Raw genomic sequence first — 19,428 nt, 5'->3', positions numbered from 1 at the left:
GAGGAACAAGTACCGACTTGGCGAGAGCTGTCGACGTAGGAAGCCCAGAGACGCCAAAAAGCTTCCAGCTTTGTTGTATTGAGATTGAGATTTTGATTTGTGATACGAGGATTAAGCAGCATCATTAGCATGGCTCCGAGGACTTTGATTCTTCGCCGGCTGACGGCGCACTTTGCCGGTCGAATCAGGCAGAACCAGAGGCTTCTCACCTCTCATTTTTATTCCTCTTCGGCTTTGCAAGAATCACAAGGCCCCTCTTCTTCTTCTGAACCCAACTTGGACGGCGTTCACATGACCGACACTTGTATTCAGGTGCCCTTTCTCTTTCTCTATTTCAGAATTTGATGTATGGGGAATTTTGGGCTGTACTTAGTTTTGGGTTTTCGATATGGAATGGTATTCTAGTTTAGGGGTTGTGAAGAAGTATCTAGGTTGCTTCATTTTTGTGATAAGAAGACGAAATATATGTATTGAGGAGATAAAATGAACTATTTTTTCTCATCTTGTGAGGCCAAATTAAAGCTGCATAAGGCTCAATGCATTGTCTGCATACTAGTTTTTTGTTTTGTATTGATTCAGTTATGCTAGATTCTACATAGAGCATGAACTCCTGTGTACTATTGGGAGATTGAGAATTTGCATCTTGGCTATATTGGTGTTGTTATGTGCTTTATCTTCTTGAAAACATCTAGTTAATGATTCGAGGTGTTCATCTACTTGTTTTTTAAGAAATCAATTTGCCAAGCAGCTTTATTGTAGAAATTGATGGCACCTAAAACTTTTAATATTGTTGTCAAGAAATGCAATTTTCTTATGTTGTGAGTTTGCAACATCGGTTTGTTTTGCTGACTTTGGCTTCCTAATGAATATGATATAGAAAATGAAACAATTGAAAGCCAGTGAAGAGCAGGAAAAGATGCTCCGATTGAGTGTAGAAACAGGTGGATGTTCTGGGTTCCAGTATGTTTTTGATCTGGTGGATGACAAGACCAATCCAGATGACAGGTATTCAATGTTCCCCTTCTTATTCTCCGTATGTGTAATTTTTTATCAAGTAGATAAATTTGCATCTGCTTATCATACACCAGCAATACATCTCTGACATTTTTTCTTCTTCTAATCCTCCTATTGGTAGAGTGTTCGAGAAAGAAGGTGTAAAATTGGTGGTCGACAATATTTCGTATGATTTTTTGAAAGGAGCAACCGTTGATTATGTTGAAGAGCTGATCCGTTCTGCTTTCCAAGTGAGTCATTTACTTTGTGTCCTTTGCATGTTAATTAAATTTGTTTTTTTTATGGCTTCCTTAGAAGGGCATGTGCATGTTGCTCCTCTGTGTTATACATGTTATCGGTTTATCCAACATGAACACTCTTGCTTTAGGTAGAAAAATAAGCAATAAACAATCTCTTCAGGACCAACTTTCAGAATTGTTGATGCTACTTAAATGACTTATCTTAGTGGCAGTGAGAGAAGTAAGATACCAGACAACTAGCATAGTGGTATTAAGATGTATAGAATTAAAGAATACACTTTAGCCCACCTTGACAGAGGTGGTGGATACACTGTTTATATTTCCGTAGAGGCATAGATTTTGTTCGAGTATTGCCTTGTTTGTCGCATCTGCTGTGTGTCCTGGTAGAGGCATAGATTTTGTTACGTTGGTGCAATCTGTTGTTTGTGCCCATCACTAATTTTGCTCAAAACGAAAACTTGTATAGTACGAAACCTGCCAACCACCTAAATTGGTAGAAGTATATCTTCAACCTCCAAGCAAATGTGCCACTGATTGTACTAGTTCAGACCTGCCGAGGAAAGTGCCATAATGCCTAGCTGTATTGTCTACTGATGCTTATGTTTTAGAATGTTAGTTTTGTCTAGATTTGACCAATTAAAGGCCTTGAACCAATCAAGTAGACTTTCTGCAAAACATAAGGCACACCATCTCTCTGATTAGGATAGTGCAGTCTTTTGCTGACGAGACCAAAGTACTAAAGCTGCTTAAAACAATTTATTCATCGAGGTAGTATATCCACACTTTTATTCTTTTTTCTTTTTTACCTGTATTCGCTTTGCTATATTGTTACTGGTGGTTGTATCATATGCTCAGGTGGATATACTATTTGCTTTCTTGTTTACATGGCTAGTTGCATATGGTTCTTAAGTAGCATCATCACAGCCGAAGGCTTCGAACCAAAAAGAGAAATTGTCACTAAGGTGTCAATTTTTTTCTTACAAGAATTCATGTAAAGCTGACCTAATTTTGGTTTCATGTTCAGGTGACAGAAAATCCAAGTGCAGTCCAGGGTTGCAGTTGTAAAAGTTCTTTTATGGTGAAATTATAGACTTGTACCATTATGCTGAGAGGACTGAACTAGATTCAGCGGAAATCAATTTTTGAAATAATGATTATTTTGACTACACTGAATACAGTTTTTTGACACATTAACTACTTCAACATCCCTTTTGTGGCACTATACGTCTGATCATCCGTCTTTTCATTAGAGTCCGAACTTAGCTTGGGTTAAATGTAATCTGTAATCTCTTTCTTTTTCTCTTCTTCCTATTGTTGATACTTATCACTGCCAACGGACTACTGACTACCATTTGCAAGTGAGAATCCGCATATCACCAAGCTGGAGATCACTCCCATGATCCTTTTTCCTTGTAATTGAATTGTTGAAATACTTGAATTGTTACACATAAAATCAGTATAACTGATGCTAGTTAATGAAGAGATGTTGTGTTTTGAAGTTAGAACCGAATTGGACTTGCAGCAGGTATAGATATATGCTTTACAAGGCTTGGTACAGAGAAAAACTGGGGTATTGGGAAACAAGAGTGAAAATTTTGCTTTTACTCCCCTTTGAAGGTTCGGAGCAACTAGATAATATGAGACATGGATTGTTATCAAATGAAACTAGGTCATATCTTTGAGGTAGACCTAGTTTCATGCTTTACTATAATGAGGAATAGTTTCCAATGTGGATCAATTGAGGACTCCTAAATAAAACGGTTGGATAACTTGCACATTTAATTTAAACGACACTCATCCAATACTTCATTTTTGAAAGTCCTCAACATATTGCTCTCGTTATAAGGTTCTCTAAGGGGTTATACATTTAGCAAGGCTGGGACAAGTAAAATGCATTGCATTGAACTAAATGAAGTAAAACAAATTGAAGATAAACCCGTGTACTGCATGCATCTTCAGCCCGATTCATCTTTGCTTCATTGCAGGAAATAATAAAACCCAGACACGCATATCTATCCAAAACTAACATGATGAGAAGCAAAGCACACATCCATAAACTAAACAGATTGTAGAACAAATAAAATCCGTTCAAATTGCAGTGAACTAATCTGAGGAAGGCAAATTGAATATAAACATGCGTTCTGTATGCATTCTCCGCCAAATTCATCTATGCTAAAAATAGTAAAGCCGTCATGGCAGGAAATTGTAAATACCGAAGATCCATCAAGAATTGCAAGTTTATGTAAAGAGAAACACAACCAAAAACAAAATAGACATTGAAGAACAAACAAGATCCCTTCAAAATTAAGCATTCACTTTAACAAAAATCAGTCTCCTTGTAATTTAGGCTAGGGATTTAAACTAAAATAAACAAAAAGGAGGATAATTTTGCTACTCTCTTCTTCCACACAAGTTCCTGCTCAAACATAAGGACTTTTTAGTAGATTCGGATTGCCTTGCCCATGGTGCTCTTCAAGTTCAAGGACCTCACCTATTTGGCATTCAGAGAGAAGATCAAAATTAGTGACACAAAAGTAAAGGCACTGATGAGGTATATTAAAAAAAAACCCCCAAATGCTTCAAGTCTAGTGTTGCCCTGAACTTACATTCTGCCAATTCTTCTTCAAAAGAGAAACCAAAAAATTGACACTGAGTTGCACGTTCTGGAAAATCTGCTTCTCCTCCATGGCAAGATTCCCAACAGCAACACCCATACAAAGAACCTTCTTGAGTTGGAACTTGACCATGGCTTTGGTTTCATTAACCTTTGCCTCCAGAGATTCCTGGTGACTCACCAGAGTAGGAAACTTACCTGCAATTTGGCAATCAAACAAAATTTAGACAATCATCTAGTTACATGTCATTAATTAAGTAATATTATAAACGTTGCAACAAACACTCTATTGACAGTTATACAATTGACATATAAACTATGTAGCACCGACACCGACACGGACACTGCGACACCGACACGGCGCGACACCGCGATACGGCAAATCTAAAAAACATAGATCCCGACACGGCGTCGACACGTCAATTTATATAAAATTTAATATATTTATTAATGCATAAAAGAAATATATAACACATGAAATAATGTAAAATTACAGTTTCAAGTTCATTCCATTGCATAACAATTCAAAAAAATAAATATAAGGAAAGAAGAAAGGGAAAACAATGAGACTGCAATAAAATTTGAGTTTTTTTGTCTGTTTAGTTTTCATTTTCTGTTTTTATAATCTAAAATAATAACGTGACATGTCGGAATTATGATGTAGCGTGTCGGTCAAAGTGTCGGAGAAGTGTCAAAAAAGTCAATATTGATGACACGCCACGTGGAGTGTCGGACACGGTGTCGGGAAGTGTCGGGCCGTGTCGGAGTGTCGGGAAGTGTCGGACACTTTGACACTCCCACCTTAGAAGTGTCGGTGCTACATAGCATATAAACTATGGTAACAGGTAAACATGCATATATATGAAAAGATTTGAAAGCACTCGATATATAATCAATGTAAGCTCAGCATCTATACTTCTCTATTCATCACAACGGAAACTTCTAAACCAACAATCCACAAAACAAACATACATTGGAGCCCTAAAAGCTGCAGCAAGGGGTAAAGACTACTTGCCTGCCTTGTTGAGACCAGGGCCCAACAAACGAGGAATCTGCTTGATGACAGCTTCAGAAGCCAAGAAAGCATGATACTTCTTAGCAAGCTTTTTAACAAGCTTCTTGTTCTTGTTAAGCTTCTTCAGCGACTCCACATCCATGTAGGCCAATCCCATTTTCTCTGCCTGAAGAACACAAAACAGCATTTATAAGTCTACTCAACAACACATACACCCAAACAAATCACACACATACAAAACGGGTAAACGTTATACCTCTTCGACATGCTGGGCATCTCCGAGCATGCAAACCCTCAACTTGGGGCGAGGAATGTGGGGAAGCCTAACGGAACCACTGAAACGCTTGTCCTTTTGTGGGTCGTAGTTCTTCAAACCAATCTGCAGTTCCACAGTCTCAGTGAACTTCCTCTTCTTTGTCTCCCCATTGGTCTTCATCTGGGTGATAGCCTCTCTCAATGCCTCACTTTGCAGCTTACTGAGTCCCAAAACCAAACAACAACAATAAGCAAAACACCCACAAAAAACCTATCAATCAATTCAACAGCTTTTTCTCTAATCAACTTCTCAAAACCCCAGATTAACAGCCTCATCGTGTTAGAGACAAGAACGAAGTAACATAGAGTTCCAGCTTGTGATTACAGATTTCGAAACCCTAATCAAATATTAAGTAGACAAAAACAAATGTAGCTGAAAAATGGAAATACCTCATGGCGAAGTCGGAAGAGGGATGAAGACGGCTACAGCTGAGTCAAGGCAAAAGGGTGAGGGAGGCTGTGTGGGGTTTTTATATAAAGGAAACCCTAGTTATCTTACCACATCCTCCCTCGCACGTGCTTCTTCTCTTTTTCGTTTATTTACTCTGGAGCCCCCCGAAATATGGTTTTTCTGCACAAGTGCGCCCTTATTTCAGAATATCAACTATTGTCCGCACTCATTTACAGTATTTGTGAATTAGAGGAGAACAAAAAAAGACAAAGGATCGTAATCATCATATTGCTCGACAATAGCCCGAAAGCGAATTGCATCAGATTACGACGGCTCTTACAAATAATAGAACACAACAAATACGACTCAGTCATAGATCAAAGAAGAAAAAATTGTTCCGAAAGGACTTAACGGTCCAAATTTATTGTCACTTTGAAAAATTGTTAGTGTTAGTCTTTCAATTTCTATTGGTTGACATTTACTACGGTTTAAACAAAAGCTACATGCAGGTGCACCTCAAATTCGGCAGCTTGCAAAGATCGCCAAGACGCCAGAGATAATTTTCCATCTGCATGTATCTACTAATATAGTAACAATTTCAGACATTGGTTAGACCTTATAAAAAGGGAACACCTGTTGTTGCATTTCCAAACCCATTCCACATGAATCATGGCAAAGACTTCCCGGATGGCTAAAATGGTTGACCGTCTGCAAGTGCATAATCCTCCACATCTGTTTTTGGCTCGGAGCATTGCTATTCATTTTCTGGCTGATCTTCTCTCCCGACGAGCCTCGATTCACTATTACAAATGCCTCTCTAACCCAGTTTAATGTCAGCACGGGTGACAACAACACCGCTATGAATCTTCACTATCACCTCGCCTTCAACATCACCATCAGAAACCCCAATAGAAGGGTTGGCATTTACTACCACAACATGAAAGTATCTGCTAGCTACAGGAAGAACAAGTTTGTCCTCATGACTTTAACAAATTCGGAATTCTACCAAGGCCACAAGAACACAACTCTTTTGCCCCATCTGGTGCTTCAAGGGCAGCAGCAGTTGGTGAAATTCGGGAAGCGTGACATCTCCTAGTTTGACAAGAAAACTGCTGCTGGAATTTATAATATCAATCTGCAGGTTAGTTTTCAGGTCGAGGTCAGGTTTGCAAAGTTAAAGGGGAAGTTTTCGAAACTGATAACCAACGAAGACCAGCATGTCAACTGCAAGCTGAAACTTCCTTTCAATGGTTTCAAGGCTACAAACTGATACGATGGTGATATATTCGAGTACATCGGATCATAGTGAAAAGCGAGGAGTTAGGGCTGTACCTTATGCAATTTGAATATTTTAGTACATGTATATATATGCCCTTCTTAATTATAATTATCATACATATTTCTATCAATGACTATACTGTAGTTTCCTCGTCTCCAATCTGCCACTCTATTGTCTAGTTTTTGTGGTTCATAACAATTTCTCTATATAACAACCTCGCCCAACATCATCTTCAGAAACTCCAACAAAACGATCGGCATGCACCATATATCGAGATATCGAATCAAAGTGCCTCCAAGGTTCCAAGCTACATTAATTATCAGGTATTTCGGTTTTGTGGTCTTGACTGGTTCGGTACCATGTTACCAATTGACCACAAGAACAAAACCTTTTTGCCTCATTTGTTGCTTAAAGGGCAGCTGCAGTTAATCAAATTTGGCCAACAAGACATCCCAGTATCACAAGGAGACTATTGGTTTGGTAAAGGGATGTTAAAAGGCCAAGATTTTGACCCTGGAAAGCTGTGGTATGCAGTAATTCGAGTAGAAACCTGAAATCTCCTTGAGAGAGTGAATCATATAGATGCAGTAGTTTCAAGGCTAACAGGTGCAACCATGCTGGCATCTACTTTCAAGCATGGGGCTGCCCTTGAAGCTGAACTCCATATCACCTTGGTCTACCTATAGATGATAATTCTGATTACTAATCAGTAGAGACTTCTTTTCTCGGACGGTCCAGATGTTTTCAAACATCACCACAATTATTGCACAGTAAGCTCCATCACTAATTTATCAAAGGTAAGGAAAAACAAACCACTCCAGAGGGCGCAGGACCAAAAATAAAATGTTGGAAGCCAAAGACAACCAATGTTAAGAGCCGATGTAACGCACACGATTCAACTTAAAACTTATAGGTAAGTTGTATCAGCCCCATCTTTTATTACAAAAATGAGTTGCTACCTAATGCATAGTTGCATAGTTCAACTTGCAGGAATCAACAATAGATATTGAAACAGAGAAAACAAAAGAGTTGATACAAAATTACTCATCAACTGGTCTTTGCCCCAAAACGGAGATGTCCTCATATCGTTTCTGCATAAGAAATGCAAGCACCGATGTCAGATGTAATACGAGTATAGATTTCTGGCAGAAGCAATGGAAAATAAGCTGTCACAAGTAAATTCATATTGACAATGCTGTCGACCCCTTACCAACTAGTACGGAACAAAACTCAACCACAAAGAAGGTAAAAAGAAAAAGAAACACATGTGACATGTCCGTGGATTTAGAAAGCAAATCCAACAGAAATCCCTTGGCCCCACATATATTTCTCTGAAAAAAAAACATTTCTCTCCCATATATCTACTATTAAACATGCAACTGTGTCAGGATAATCTCCGGCCATCTATGTTGCACGGATACGGACACGTGTGTCCGTATTCGACACGATACGATACGCGGACACGTCAAAATCTCAAGTGTCCGACTTGGACACGTAGTGGACACGTTAATTAAATTTTATATTAATAATATAGTTTTTAAAATTAAAACTTAGTCAATCCACATTCAAACTAGACATAATTCTAGTTTTCCTGTCATCTAATTTGAATGTTGTTATCTGCAGATATTAAGTTTCTAAGTTCCAATAAATGTTCATCATTTGATAAATGTTCATCACCAGGCACCCAATTCTCGGAAACTTCCAACGGAGGAAAACGAATGCGGTTGTGAAGGCTGGATGACCTAATGTTTATGTTTTTTCTGTTTTTCTGTTAAATCTCAATTATACCCCTGCGTGTCCTTGTTATTTTCGTGTCCAGTCCGGACACACACGTGTCCAACTCGGACACTCACGTGTCCACCGCGTGTCCAAAATCAGACACGCGTGTCCGAGCGTATTTGCGCGTGTCCGCGTGTCCAATACGCGTGTCCGTGTCTGACACGCAATACGCGACCATTTTCGCGTGTCCGGCCATGTAGCAACAGTTTTTCTTTAGATGGAGAGAAGAGGTAGAAGCTACTTATTATAAACCTTCGCAGAATATGTACCATAGGTAACACATACAGGCACATATAATTAAGTGTTCAAGCCCACATATTTCAATAATCAGAAACAAAATTTTCCAAAAAAAAAAACACACATTCCATACACATAAATAAAGTGCATACAAACCACCAAAAAGGAAATATATAGTATAATTAATTAACAGGTGGCATACCCCGACATTATTGTACTCCCACAGCTTATGAACTCCAATATCCACAGCCTGAAATCAGCAATTCAAGTCAATGAGAACTTTGATATTTCATCTTAATCCCCAAAAAAAAACAAATACAGATCAAATAGCATTGAAATGCGCATAAAAGAAAATTCAGCAAAAAAGAAACAAACTTCAGTGGAACAATCCCAAACAGAAATGATTATGTATGAAAGAATTCAAGTCCAGTCACCATTTTCAAAAGACATGTCATTTATTCTATCCCTCCAAAATGTAAAGACCTTCCAGTGAGCAGTGGAGCATCTACACATATTCCTAATCAAGCAGACAAACAAGTCCAAATTATGCACAGAGGGCTCAATCCACCAATTATAATCCAAATCACATGTTTACAGAAAAACACAAGTAAAGAATCCAGGTATGCATGCCAATGTGCTCCAGTATCAAGTAATTCATGATCAAACTTGTCATCTTAGCATGCATACTATGCACAGAAAACTGAAAATCTTTTCTTTTCCTGATCGTATCTGCTTTGGAACCCGTATCTCAATAACAACACAGCATTCAGGTGTCTAATAATGTTGTCCAGTTTGAGACCGCAAGTAGTTGTGTGGGAATACCTTATTTTGCCTGGTCATCAAGAAACACTGTTTCCCATTCTAAAAAGTAAGTGTAAAGTTCATCATCTACAACAAGAAGAACTCCGATTCCAAAGTCAAACCCTCTATAAACAACTCCCAAAGCAACACAAAAGCATTGCATACCTACCTCCTAAAAATTTCACATTTCTCTTTGCCTCTGTTCAATTCCCAAGTCCCTTAGCACTGCCTACCCTAATGTCCTAAAAATGGCCTAGAGCTTAAACTTTGATCCAACCTAGGAATTCCGTGTCCCAAGCTTTGCATTGCAACATTGAGGATTCATCACTACATCTTTTTCTACCAATCCAATGTGCAACTTCATAGGATATCATAATTTTTCAAACAACACAACTAATCATAGTATAATTTTTCAGAGATTTCATAAACCAAACAGTAATATCTGAGCTCACAGAAAACCCTAATCCCAAATCAAGCAACTCCGAATGTCTCAGATAATTTCATTTAAATTATAGCAACAAAATCAGTGGGCGGAGAAGCCATGAGGTAAGATCTGGAGGCTCACCCGCTCGCCGAGGAAGGCGCCGGCGATGACGAAGGTGACGTAGACGGAGTTGCGCCGCATGATGACTCTGTAAAGACCTTCGAAGAGGCCACCCCCGCTTCTGCGTGCTGCTGATTCCATCGCGATTCGTGCCTAGTCTTTGCTTCGGATCTGAAAGCTACGATTTGCTGAGAGAGCTCTGGCAAATAGACTCCGATGTGTTTATATGCGCTCTGGACAAATCGGGTTTCTGAGCTGCTTTGGGCCTTATATATATATATGGTCATGGGCTAAATGGATTAATGGATGTGTTGAATTGGGAGTTTTGGAATTTCGATTTTAACTAATTTTAACCCATTTAAGAAAAAAAAAGGTCGTTATTGGTCTGATGCTTTCTCAAAAAAAGAAAAAAAGAGGTGGTCTTTTTGGAGATATTTAGATGACCACTGAAAACCCCGAACAAAACACAGTGGATAGTCTTCTTTGAAAAAAGTTGAAGCAGTGAGCAGCAATATTCTGTTCTCATGGATTGTGTCAAACCCGCAAACCCACTTCATGGATTGTGCAAAATTCTGTTCTCATGAGAAAATGAACAAACACGAAGTCTTAAAGCTAAATGCAAGACAAACGTGAAGGTCTAATGGTTTCACGCTACTATTAAACCAACTCTCACCATAGTTGCTTCAAAAGTACGTAAGTCATGGTCTTTCTAGAAAAATGTATGATGAATACAACTTCAGAAGTAGGTCGTGGTGTCGTCCCAACAATTTTGATTTGGATCCTCCATAGTTCATCATTAGTTCTTAGCATTCCAGTGTTGGTCGTCACTGGTCTTTGATGTTGGTGGGGACGGTGTTCATGGAGTCATTTTGCAGGCGGGTTGCTTGATCTTCACCGTCGTGTCTTTTGACACCATCGTTGTTGGTGGTTCTTAGTGACGATTTTGATTTGGTTTTGGTGGCTCTGCATATGATTTCTTAAGGTTCGATCTCGCCTCCTTGATTGGGTCCTTGTTCCTTTAAATCAAGGAATAGCAGGGGTTGTGGCACTTTTTCTATTCTGTTGGTTCAATAAAGTGCACTGCCTTGGTTGAATAATAATTGAGCGACTCAACTTGGTGGTGCCAATGTCTCGCCCTTTGTGGGCGTTGTTTCTCCCTTCGTGGGCGTCGAGATTTGGGTTTAAAATGTTCTGATTGTGATTGGTAAACGCCTTGCTCGAATTCAAGCTGCATAAATGCTCGGCGTAGTCTTGTTATATCAATATATTGTGTATCTTGGCCCTTGTTTTTCTTGTTGTGGTGGTAGATTACTAGATTTCTCTAGTGCTCCGTGTTTGTTGGAATCTCATACAAATCTCCAAGTCCGTGGACTCCAATTACAAACTCGTTGTATTCAAGTTTTAATTAAAATGAAATTAAAAAAAAAAATCAAAATTTTCACGAACACATAAATATCGAAGTTTATTTATTCAAATTTACATGTAAGAGTACAATACTTTTAAACCTCTAGGAACTCGAGTTCTATTGATGTACTCTACTAATCAAAGGGTCTGAGTACATCATTGTACACCATACAGTAGATGTTGAACGACTGGCAGGGGCTGTCATTTTCTGCACGCAGTGGTGGTGATGGTGGTATCCAATCGGCCTATACCGTACGGCCGCGCGGAGGATAGATTTTCCCTAATCAAAGAAAGCCCTACCCCAACCAAATCTCCCTCCTGAAGTTATTGTCAAAGCGGGTACGTCACCGGCAGTCAAAACTCACGCCGACCCTCCTCCAAACATTGGTGTTCACCACCCTCTTCCCCTTCCTTATATTCTCTCCACCCACCAACACACTTCGACATGGATACTCTCAAGGAGATTCAGAAGCTCGAAGGCCACACCGACAGGGTCTGGGGCCTCGCGTGGAACCCACTCTCCGGTCTCGACGGTCACCCCTATAAACTCGCCTCTTGCAGCGGCGACAAAACCGTCCGTATCTGGGAACACAAACTCTCCAACTCCTGGGAATGCCAGGTCTTCCACCTTAAACTCTTGTTCCATCTCAATTGTCTTGCTTTATTTCCTCTTACAAAATCGAACTGAAGTTTCTGGGGGTTTAGGCAGTTCTGGATGATCCGCACACCAGGACCGTCAGATCGTGCTCTTGGTCCCCCTCCGGTAAGCTCCTCGCCACCGCCAGCTTCGACGGCACCACCGCGATTTTCCAGGACGTTGGGGATGACTACGAGTGCGTCTCCACTCTGGAGGTACTCGGAAAGGCTGTTGCTTTGTGTTGATTGGTTGGTTTTAGGATTTGGGTTTTGGTTTTAATGTTGGGTTTTGGGGAATAGGGTCATGAGAATGAGGTGAAGAGTGTGTCTTGGAATGCGTCTGGTTCTTTGCTTGCGACTTGTGGGAGAGACAAGACTGTGTGGATATGGGAGGTGTTGCCTGGGAATGAGTTCGAGTGCGTTGCGGTGTTGCAGGGACATACGCAGGATGTGAAGATGGTTCAGTGGCATCCCAATATGGATATTTTGTTTTCGTGTAGCTATGACAACACTGTCAAGGTAAAGGCTTTGCTGAAAAGGTTGCTTTTTGAGGATTATGTGTGCGAATTGAGACTAGGAGGTGTAGGATTTTATGTGATTGAGTTACGTTGTTTCTTGTAGATATGGGCAGATGATGGTGAGGATGATAATTGGGCGTGTGTGCAAACATTAGCTCAATCTAACAGGTACTAGGCTTTATCCTCTTCTATGTTCAAATTTATGCTTCGTTTCTTCAGAAGCATTATGTAATGTTCATAAACAAGTGTATGTTTTCTTTTTTTTTGAAGTACCTTAATCCAAAATAAGATCATGCTGATCAGTTATGTGACTTAGAAAGGGGTCAGCGTCTTTATGTGACCTAGGAGGGAATATGTTATGTATTTATTGGCCATTGTATCGGTAAAGTATAGCATTTTATCATGTTGTGGTCTAATTCAGTTTAACTGATGTTCTTGTTAGTGGTCACTCTTCTACTGTGTGGGCTCTATCGTTTAATCCTACTGGAGACAAAATGGTTACCTGCTGGTAAGGATAAGTATTCTGTCTTCTTAATTCCATTAATAAGAATCTGTGACAATCAGGAATTTGAAGTTTCGGTCTTGCCTAATCAACTAACAATGGACTGATATGGCAGTGATGATCTTACTCTCAAAATATGGGGAACAGACAATGGGAAGATGCTATCTTCTGATGGCTTTGCACCTTGGTGAGGAGCATGCTACAATTTTATGTGAATTTTTCTTTTTCTTTTTGTGAATCCATAAAATGTGGATTTGGTCTCTCATCTTTTGAATTACTAAACATGCATGCTACAATTTTATGTGAATTTTTGTTTTTGTTTTTGTGAATCCATAAAATGTGGATTTGGTCTCTCACCTTTTGAATTACTAAACAATTTTTCAAATATATTTAACCCTGGTCATCAGTTTAAGTTGAAGTGGTCATTGGATAAGAACTGGTGCACTTACGCCATGTTACCTACTAATAAGACTTATTAGAATTTGCAGTAGCTTGGTACAGTGAAGTAAACCAGTATTAAACCATACAAGTCTACAAAAATAATTGATTCCCACTCCCGACAAATGCACCCTTCAATTGTGCAATTGACATCACTTCAATGCATTTGGTAGGAATCATCGAAATTTTCATTAATTGTTAGGCTAGAACTAGGCTTTGTGAATATCAGGGACCATTTCCTCATTTCCATGAAATTCTCTTGCTCAAGGTTACTACTGCCAGTTCTACTATTGGTTGTAGGATTAAGTATGTTCTTTTAGATAGTGTTGATGCCTTCATAATTTAAAGTTCGTTATTTGTTGACTGAATTATAGTTAGGACATTGGCTGAGGTTGAAGTGAATAATGTTTGGTCTTTCACTGTCTGTTGGATGTTGATACCAATGTTCTCTGCAGCATGCATCTATTGGATTAGTTGTCAACTGAGCAAATGTTTTTTTGGTTGAGGATTGCTAAATTTATGATGTAATCCGATTCTGTTTTATTGTATTTCACCTATATAATGATTCATCTGTTGGTTTTGTCAGGAGCCATCTTTGCACTGTTGCAGGTTATCATGATAGGACAATATTTTCAGTTCATTGGTCAAGGTATGCAATTAAACAAGAAGTACTCCCAATATTTCTAGGGCTTTTGTAAAGTTTAAAATATCGAAGCAGCTAGATTCTACTTTCGGGATGACTAATGAGTAAAGTGTCAGAATCACTTTACTGAAGATCTTTCTTCAATATAAGATATTAGGTAAACATAACCACTTTGATCTGATATCTGGATTTTGGTGAAAAATTACAGGGATAACATCATTGCCAGTGGAGCTGCTGATAATGCTATACGGTTTTTTATGGAGAATAATGAGAGCAATAGTTTGGTATGCCATAATTTTTGATCGTCTCACACACTCACTTTTGTATTAGCATTCGTTCCATCAGTGAAGTGGCATTTTTTTTGGGTTGGTTCTGACAGTATGTTGCTAAACAGAAAAGAACTCTCGCTCTATAGCTTGTTAATGTTTCTTATGGCTATCCAAGAACCATTTGTGTTTTCTTCTGATTCTTAGCTTTTAGTGGCAAGCTGATTGAGTATTTTTACAGTTGACTAACTTGATTGTTGTTTTCATTACAGGTTGATGGGCCTTCCTTTAATTTTCTTCTCAAGAAGGAGAAGGCCCACAACATGGATATAAATTCGGTGCAGTGGAGTCCTGGGGTAAAGTTTCTCTCTACAGTTTGTTATTAGTTTGTGAGGTCATGTCTTCCCTAGTGAATTCAGGGAGGGCGTGGACTCGTAATTTAAACAATAATCAAGAATCCATTATTTTTTTTTTTTAATTGATGGGAAACAAAATCCCTTGGGAACTAAGTTTTGCAATTCTCTAACTGCTATCTACCTTGCTGCCACCCCTAACATTTACGTAACTCCCACAACATTGAAACACGTTACCTGCATGACTCATTACCAGCACCACCAATATCCATTTCTATCACCCATGCACCACCAGGCAACCCCATTATTGTTTGTCCATTTTTTTTTCAATGGAGCATGTTTGCAGCAGCCCAAATGAGATTTTACTTGAGTTATTTTTTTTTGGATTATTCAAATTTTACTGCAGTCTCTATACAGAAAATGTATTCGGTAGTCATGCTTGCTGGGTAGATTCTACAGTATATTAGTTTTCAATTAGGTAATAACAACTTCTATACTAACGTATTTCATGTATTGCTGTTAAATTCAACAGGAGAACAGGCTTCTTGCTTCGGCATCTGATGATGGGACGATCAAAATATGGGAGTTGACATCTGTCACGTCAACTGCTGAAACAACTGTATCATCTGTATGACTCAGTTATTAGTGTGAAATCCTTGTGAAGTGGATACAATGAATTTTTATGAGAACGGAGATGGTGAAGATTGAAGCTTAAACTACAATGTATAGGAGAACGAGGAAACGGGAGCTTTCTGCAGCTAATGACGGGACTGTTTAAATATGAGAGATGGTATCGATATGCTGCACTGCAGGACAAACCTATTCACCTTTGGTAGCGGAATCAAGCATGATTATAAAGGACCTATCATGTAGTGAATCATAGCGTCTATTTATTGTGTATTTCATTTTAGTGTATCTTTATGGGAATGAAGATAGTGTTTCAACTTTCAACCTAAATCCAATGGTCATCCGTGGTGTTCGACAGTGGACTATAAAAAAGTAAAAATTAAAACGCAGCGGAAGTAATTAAAATAATTTTATGATGACGATTTTATTTCGAATGATGACATGGAAGTTGAGAAAAGAGAAATAAATGTCGAGTTTGAGTCTAATACCGAAGGAGTATGAAATGATCTTCTCTAATTTGAGATTTAATTTTGCATTTGTTTTACAATTTAGTTTTTGTTCTAATATTTTTGTATGGACTTTGGACTTTGAGTTTAGACTATTTTGAAAATTAATATTGAGTATCATTATATATTTTTAATTTTATAAATATTTTAAATATATGTATAAAATAAATAAATATTTAATAATTTAAATCCGCCGACGCCGCCTAACCATTCAGGCACTAGAGGCATTAGGAGGTATGTTGTCCAACAACATACCTCCTAACACTTTTTCGAACCTTGCCTGATTAGAAATTGAAGATGGTGATTGATGATTACCATATAATTTATAGATTTTGCTAACAAGAATTCTCTTGCTTTCACATTCACTTCTTGTGAGGTTTGAACATGTTTAGCCACTCCAATTACTGGGATCACCATACTGCTGCTGGTAGAGGCGAACCTATCAATACAAGCTATTCTTCTGATAGAAGATTCAATCAACGATCTTAAAAGTTAGGAACAAATTATTTTGGGGATGACGGATGGGGGTTTACAAATGCATGCACTATTTGTAATTATACAATCACTCATTATTAACAAAATCCAATCACAAATAGGGTTCTCAGCTACTATATATTTGATGATTATCAAAAGTGATTTGTGTATCATAACAATCAAAGCCAGTATGAAGAAAGATTAATTTTACTCATCAACACCTGTTTTCTATTCTTATTCTGCTTGAAGTTCCTCTCCTTCCTTCTTCAACCAAAGCACTACGAGCTGACAAAATGCCATTAGGAAACAAAGAATCATCAAAAGCAGTACAATCAACCCAGTCCTTGAGAAACTCCTCCTGGCCCCATACATCCGGAATCCAGACCCGACCTGCCACCTCAAGCCTATGCTTCTTCAACCTCTCACGTCCACTATCTTCTGCTACTGCGAACACCTCATCACAGCCTTTACTGGCTTCTTCTGCTGCTGCAACCACTTGAGCTGAAGCTAGACCTAATATTGTGATCTCCTCATTTCTTGACTGAGCTGACTTGATCTCATCTTCATGATCTCGGTTCCTTTTCGGAGATGTGCTTCCTTGCTTGGCAGTATTATCATCTCGACACTGAGAGATGATGCTTTCTTTGGCCTGAAGAAATGAAAGAGAAGGACTAGTTTGATCGGGGGGTACAAAAGAAACTCGAAGCTGGTGATGAGCCATTTTCAGTGGCTAGCTAGGGTTGGCTGTTCTATCATGCAACAGTAATGAACGGGAAGCTTTGCTGCTATTGTGAGCTCCTTCAGCTTCTTCTTCTTCTTCTTTGCTCAACCTTTTTGGTATGCCCGATCGAGTTGTCCTCTAGTTTGAAGAAGGGAGCATACTGATATTATAGGTAGGGAAGGGAGTTGTTAATAATGGAATGCAGGAATGTGTGGGGGGTTAGTTTACACGTCCACCGTTCAAGCCTTTTTTGTATGATAAGTGACAAATGTACGTGTCTTGGTTCAGATTTTAGTCCAATTCGTGTGGCTGCTTACTTCTTGCTTAATACACACACATAAAAGATTAAAAGCAATAGAAAAGGAGAGCTACTAGGCTTATTATGTATTCTTAATTTCTTTTATAGCACAAAGAGAACATATATAATTAATCGATTTTTTTAGTGATGATCATATACATAGATACGGTAACATATCATCCTGAAGTTTGTTAAGTTCTTCATATATTATAGGGGTATACACCCAAAATTGTACACCTCTTTTAAAGTAAACTCACATTTAAAACTATGGATTACTTATTATTTAGGTTAAATTAAAAAGAAAAAAAATTATTTGGGTTAAACAAAAAAAAACTAATCCTATTTGGAATTACTAAACTTGCTACTATTCTAAACAAAATTCATTTTTTCATTAACATGTCCTTAATTGAAGCATTTAGTATTGATTTCAATCTCATCCTTAATTGAAGCAACTGAAATCAATACACGGGTAATATGAAGTTATGCAATCTCAATATATATTTTAAAATGGGTTTCTTAAAAAATATGTCACATTGGATACATGAAATTGGAAAAAAGTCTAGTAAGATTTGAAAATTTAAAAAAAACTCATCCAATTAAATTCCTTAAACCGTTGTCCCTATTTTTCTTAAATATTACAACTCGTGCCACTACGCTTTTCCACGTCTCTCTCTTGTCGAAGAGACTATACCTTCTCCAAAATTTGTTCTGATAGCCACAACCTCATTAACGTCAATGGCCATGACGTCGATCTACAATAGCCAAAACCTAGACCACTGCATGCAAGATCATCAGTCATTCTCTTCTCCAACGCTAGCACGGCAGCACCGCCACCCTCCAATCCTTCATCGTCGTTGTCCACAAGATCCATGAAGCCCCGACTTTTGTCAAACCCAGATCCACATCCCCGCTCATCCTCTGATACTCCCACCGTCAAAGCTCCAAAACCATATCGACATCGCCACCGTGCACCATCGATGTTTCCTAGGCCACCAACACCCTCATAATCGAGCCTGGCAACGAAATCCAAATCGAATCTGTCTGAAACTGAGTCACCATACATCAGAAGCGAGAACTTGACCTACTCTTCTTGTACGAGCTTCCTATATGGTGGTTGTGGTTGTGATCAGAGCGCCTGTGCTGGCGGTGCAGGGCTCATAAAAAAAATATAGATATGGATAACATGGGTGCCCAGAGCGATTTTCTGGGTGCCCACCACAAATATTAGGCTTTAAAAAAAATTGTTGTCACACTACCACAATGTCTATCAATCTAGCTATCACACTAACTTTCTACTATGACAGGTAGTGTGATAATTAGTGTGACAGACATTGTGATAGTTAATGTGATATGCAGTGTGGTTGGGGGAGTGACAACACATTATAGTCGATATTTGAATCGTATAAGTTGATTTATGAAATTCAAGATCACATAATAATAAACAAATGTTCGTTATTTTTAGTCATTCTTTTTCTTTTTCTTTTTTCTTCTTCTTCTTCTTCTTCTTCTTTTTTATCTTATCACAACATAGTCACATAAAACAATGTGAAAACAGATGTGATAGGGGGTGTGACAGTTAATGTGATATGTTGTGTGACAACGGGTGTGATAGGTAGTGTGACAGCGGGTGTAACATCGGGTGTGATAGCGGGTGTAACATCGGGTGTGACAGTAGGTACATGTGTGATAGGTAGTGTGATAACAAGTGTGATGGTAGTGTGACAACAAGTATGATAGTGAGTGTGACAGCGGGTGTGGTAGGTAGTGTGACAACGGATGTGACAGTAGGGTGACAACAAGTGTGATAGGTAGTG

The 19,428-nt window shown here is 38.7% G+C and overlaps 5 protein-coding genes and 1 pseudogene across 5 annotated transcripts; 3 read left to right on the top strand and 3 right to left on the bottom strand.

Annotated features, from left to right (window-relative positions):
- Positions 1-18: 18 nt before the first annotated feature.
- Positions 19-2,441, top strand: LOC126799579 (iron-sulfur assembly protein IscA-like 2, mitochondrial). The gene is made up of 4 exons (XM_050526809.1): positions 19-312; positions 878-1,005; positions 1,136-1,244; positions 2,278-2,441. The coding sequence occupies exons 1-4, from the start codon at positions 130-132 to the stop codon at positions 2,341-2,343; spliced, it is 486 nt and encodes a 161-aa protein (XP_050382766.1). The 5' UTR covers positions 19-129; the 3' UTR covers positions 2,344-2,441.
- A 1,088-nt stretch (positions 2,442-3,529) lies between these two features.
- LOC126796650 (60S ribosomal protein L10a-2) lies at positions 3,530-5,712 on the bottom strand. Its single transcript, XM_050523376.1, has 5 exons — positions 5,588-5,712; positions 5,139-5,358; positions 4,883-5,048; positions 3,860-4,065; positions 3,530-3,744 (listed from the first exon to the last, which is right to left on the bottom strand). Exons 1-5 carry the CDS (start codon positions 5,590-5,592, stop codon positions 3,691-3,693), a joined length of 651 nt encoding a protein of 216 aa, XP_050379333.1. The 5' UTR covers positions 5,593-5,712; the 3' UTR covers positions 3,530-3,690.
- On the top strand, positions 5,611-6,858 carry LOC126796868 (NDR1/HIN1-like protein 10; annotated as a pseudogene).
- An 891-nt stretch (positions 6,859-7,749) lies between these two features.
- Positions 7,750-10,481, bottom strand: LOC126796651 (cytochrome b-c1 complex subunit 9). Its single transcript, XM_050523377.1, has 3 exons — positions 10,250-10,481; positions 9,086-9,133; positions 7,750-7,958 (listed from the first exon to the last, which is right to left on the bottom strand). The coding sequence occupies exons 1-3, from the start codon at positions 10,367-10,369 to the stop codon at positions 7,908-7,910; spliced, it is 219 nt and encodes a 72-aa protein (XP_050379334.1). The 5' UTR covers positions 10,370-10,481; the 3' UTR covers positions 7,750-7,907.
- Positions 10,482-11,904: 1,423 nt separating this feature from the next.
- On the top strand, positions 11,905-15,954 carry LOC126796649 (protein CIA1). The gene is made up of 10 exons (XM_050523375.1): positions 11,905-12,251; positions 12,338-12,484; positions 12,569-12,787; positions 12,890-12,954; positions 13,229-13,294; positions 13,404-13,475; positions 14,313-14,375; positions 14,578-14,653; positions 14,908-14,991; positions 15,521-15,954. The coding sequence occupies exons 1-10, from the start codon at positions 12,078-12,080 to the stop codon at positions 15,620-15,622; spliced, it is 1,068 nt and encodes a 355-aa protein (XP_050379332.1). The 5' UTR covers positions 11,905-12,077; the 3' UTR covers positions 15,623-15,954.
- Positions 15,955-16,666: 712 nt separating this feature from the next.
- On the bottom strand, positions 16,667-17,466 carry LOC126799921 (protein BIC1). Its single transcript, XM_050527184.1, has one exon. The coding sequence runs from the start codon at positions 17,314-17,316 to the stop codon at positions 16,810-16,812; it is 507 nt and encodes a 168-aa protein (XP_050383141.1). The 5' UTR covers positions 17,317-17,466; the 3' UTR covers positions 16,667-16,809.
- Positions 17,467-19,428: the final 1,962 nt, after the last annotated feature.

This window comes from Argentina anserina, chromosome 6, assembly GCF_933775445.1.
Source record: "Argentina anserina chromosome 6, drPotAnse1.1, whole genome shotgun sequence".
Taxonomy (NCBI): domain Eukaryota; kingdom Viridiplantae; phylum Streptophyta; class Magnoliopsida; order Rosales; family Rosaceae; genus Argentina; species Argentina anserina.
Note: the sequence above shows the minus strand (reverse complement) of the source record. Positions and strands in the feature narration are given on the sequence as shown.

Bases quoted from the DNA above. Each gene is read 5' to 3' on its own strand.
- LOC126799579 (XM_050526809.1), top strand. From the start codon at position 130: ATGGCTCCGAGGACTTTGATTCTTCGCCGGCTGACGGCGCACTTTGCC. The intron at 313-877 runs GTGCCCTTTCTC...AATATGATATAG, and splicing joins TGACCGACACTTGTATTCAG to AAAATGAAACAATTGAAAGC. The intron at 1,245-2,277 runs GTGAGTCATTTA...TTTCATGTTCAG, and splicing joins TGATCCGTTCTGCTTTCCAA to GTGACAGAAAATCCAAGTGC.
- LOC126796649 (XM_050523375.1), top strand. From the start codon at position 12,078: ATGGATACTCTCAAGGAGATTCAGAAGCTCGAAGGCCACACCGACAGG. The intron at 12,788-12,889 runs GTAAAGGCTTTG...TGTTTCTTGTAG, and splicing joins GCTATGACAACACTGTCAAG to ATATGGGCAGATGATGGTGA. The intron at 14,992-15,520 runs GTAAAGTTTCTC...TAAATTCAACAG, and splicing joins CGGTGCAGTGGAGTCCTGGG to GAGAACAGGCTTCTTGCTTC.
- LOC126796651 (XM_050523377.1), bottom strand. From the start codon at position 10,369: ATGGAATCAGCAGCACGCAGAAGCGGGGGTGGCCTCTTCGAAGGTCTT. The intron at 9,134-10,249 runs GTGAGCCTCCAG...TGCTGATTTCAG, and splicing joins GCGCCTTCCTCGGCGAGCGG to GCTGTGGATATTGGAGTTCA. The intron at 7,959-9,085 runs GTATGCCACCTG...TTTCTTATGCAG, and splicing joins GGGAGTACAATAATGTCGGG to AAACGATATGAGGACATCTC.
- LOC126799921 (XM_050527184.1), bottom strand. From the start codon at position 17,316: ATGGCTCATCACCAGCTTCGAGTTTCTTTTGTACCCCCCGATCAAACT.
- LOC126796650 (XM_050523376.1), bottom strand. The intron at 5,049-5,138 runs GTATAACGTTTA...TGTGTTCTTCAG, and splicing joins ATGCCCAGCATGTCGAAGAG to GCAGAGAAAATGGGATTGGC. The intron at 4,066-4,882 runs GCAAGTAGTCTT...GCCAAATTGCAG, and splicing joins CCCTGGTCTCAACAAGGCAG to GTAAGTTTCCTACTCTGGTG.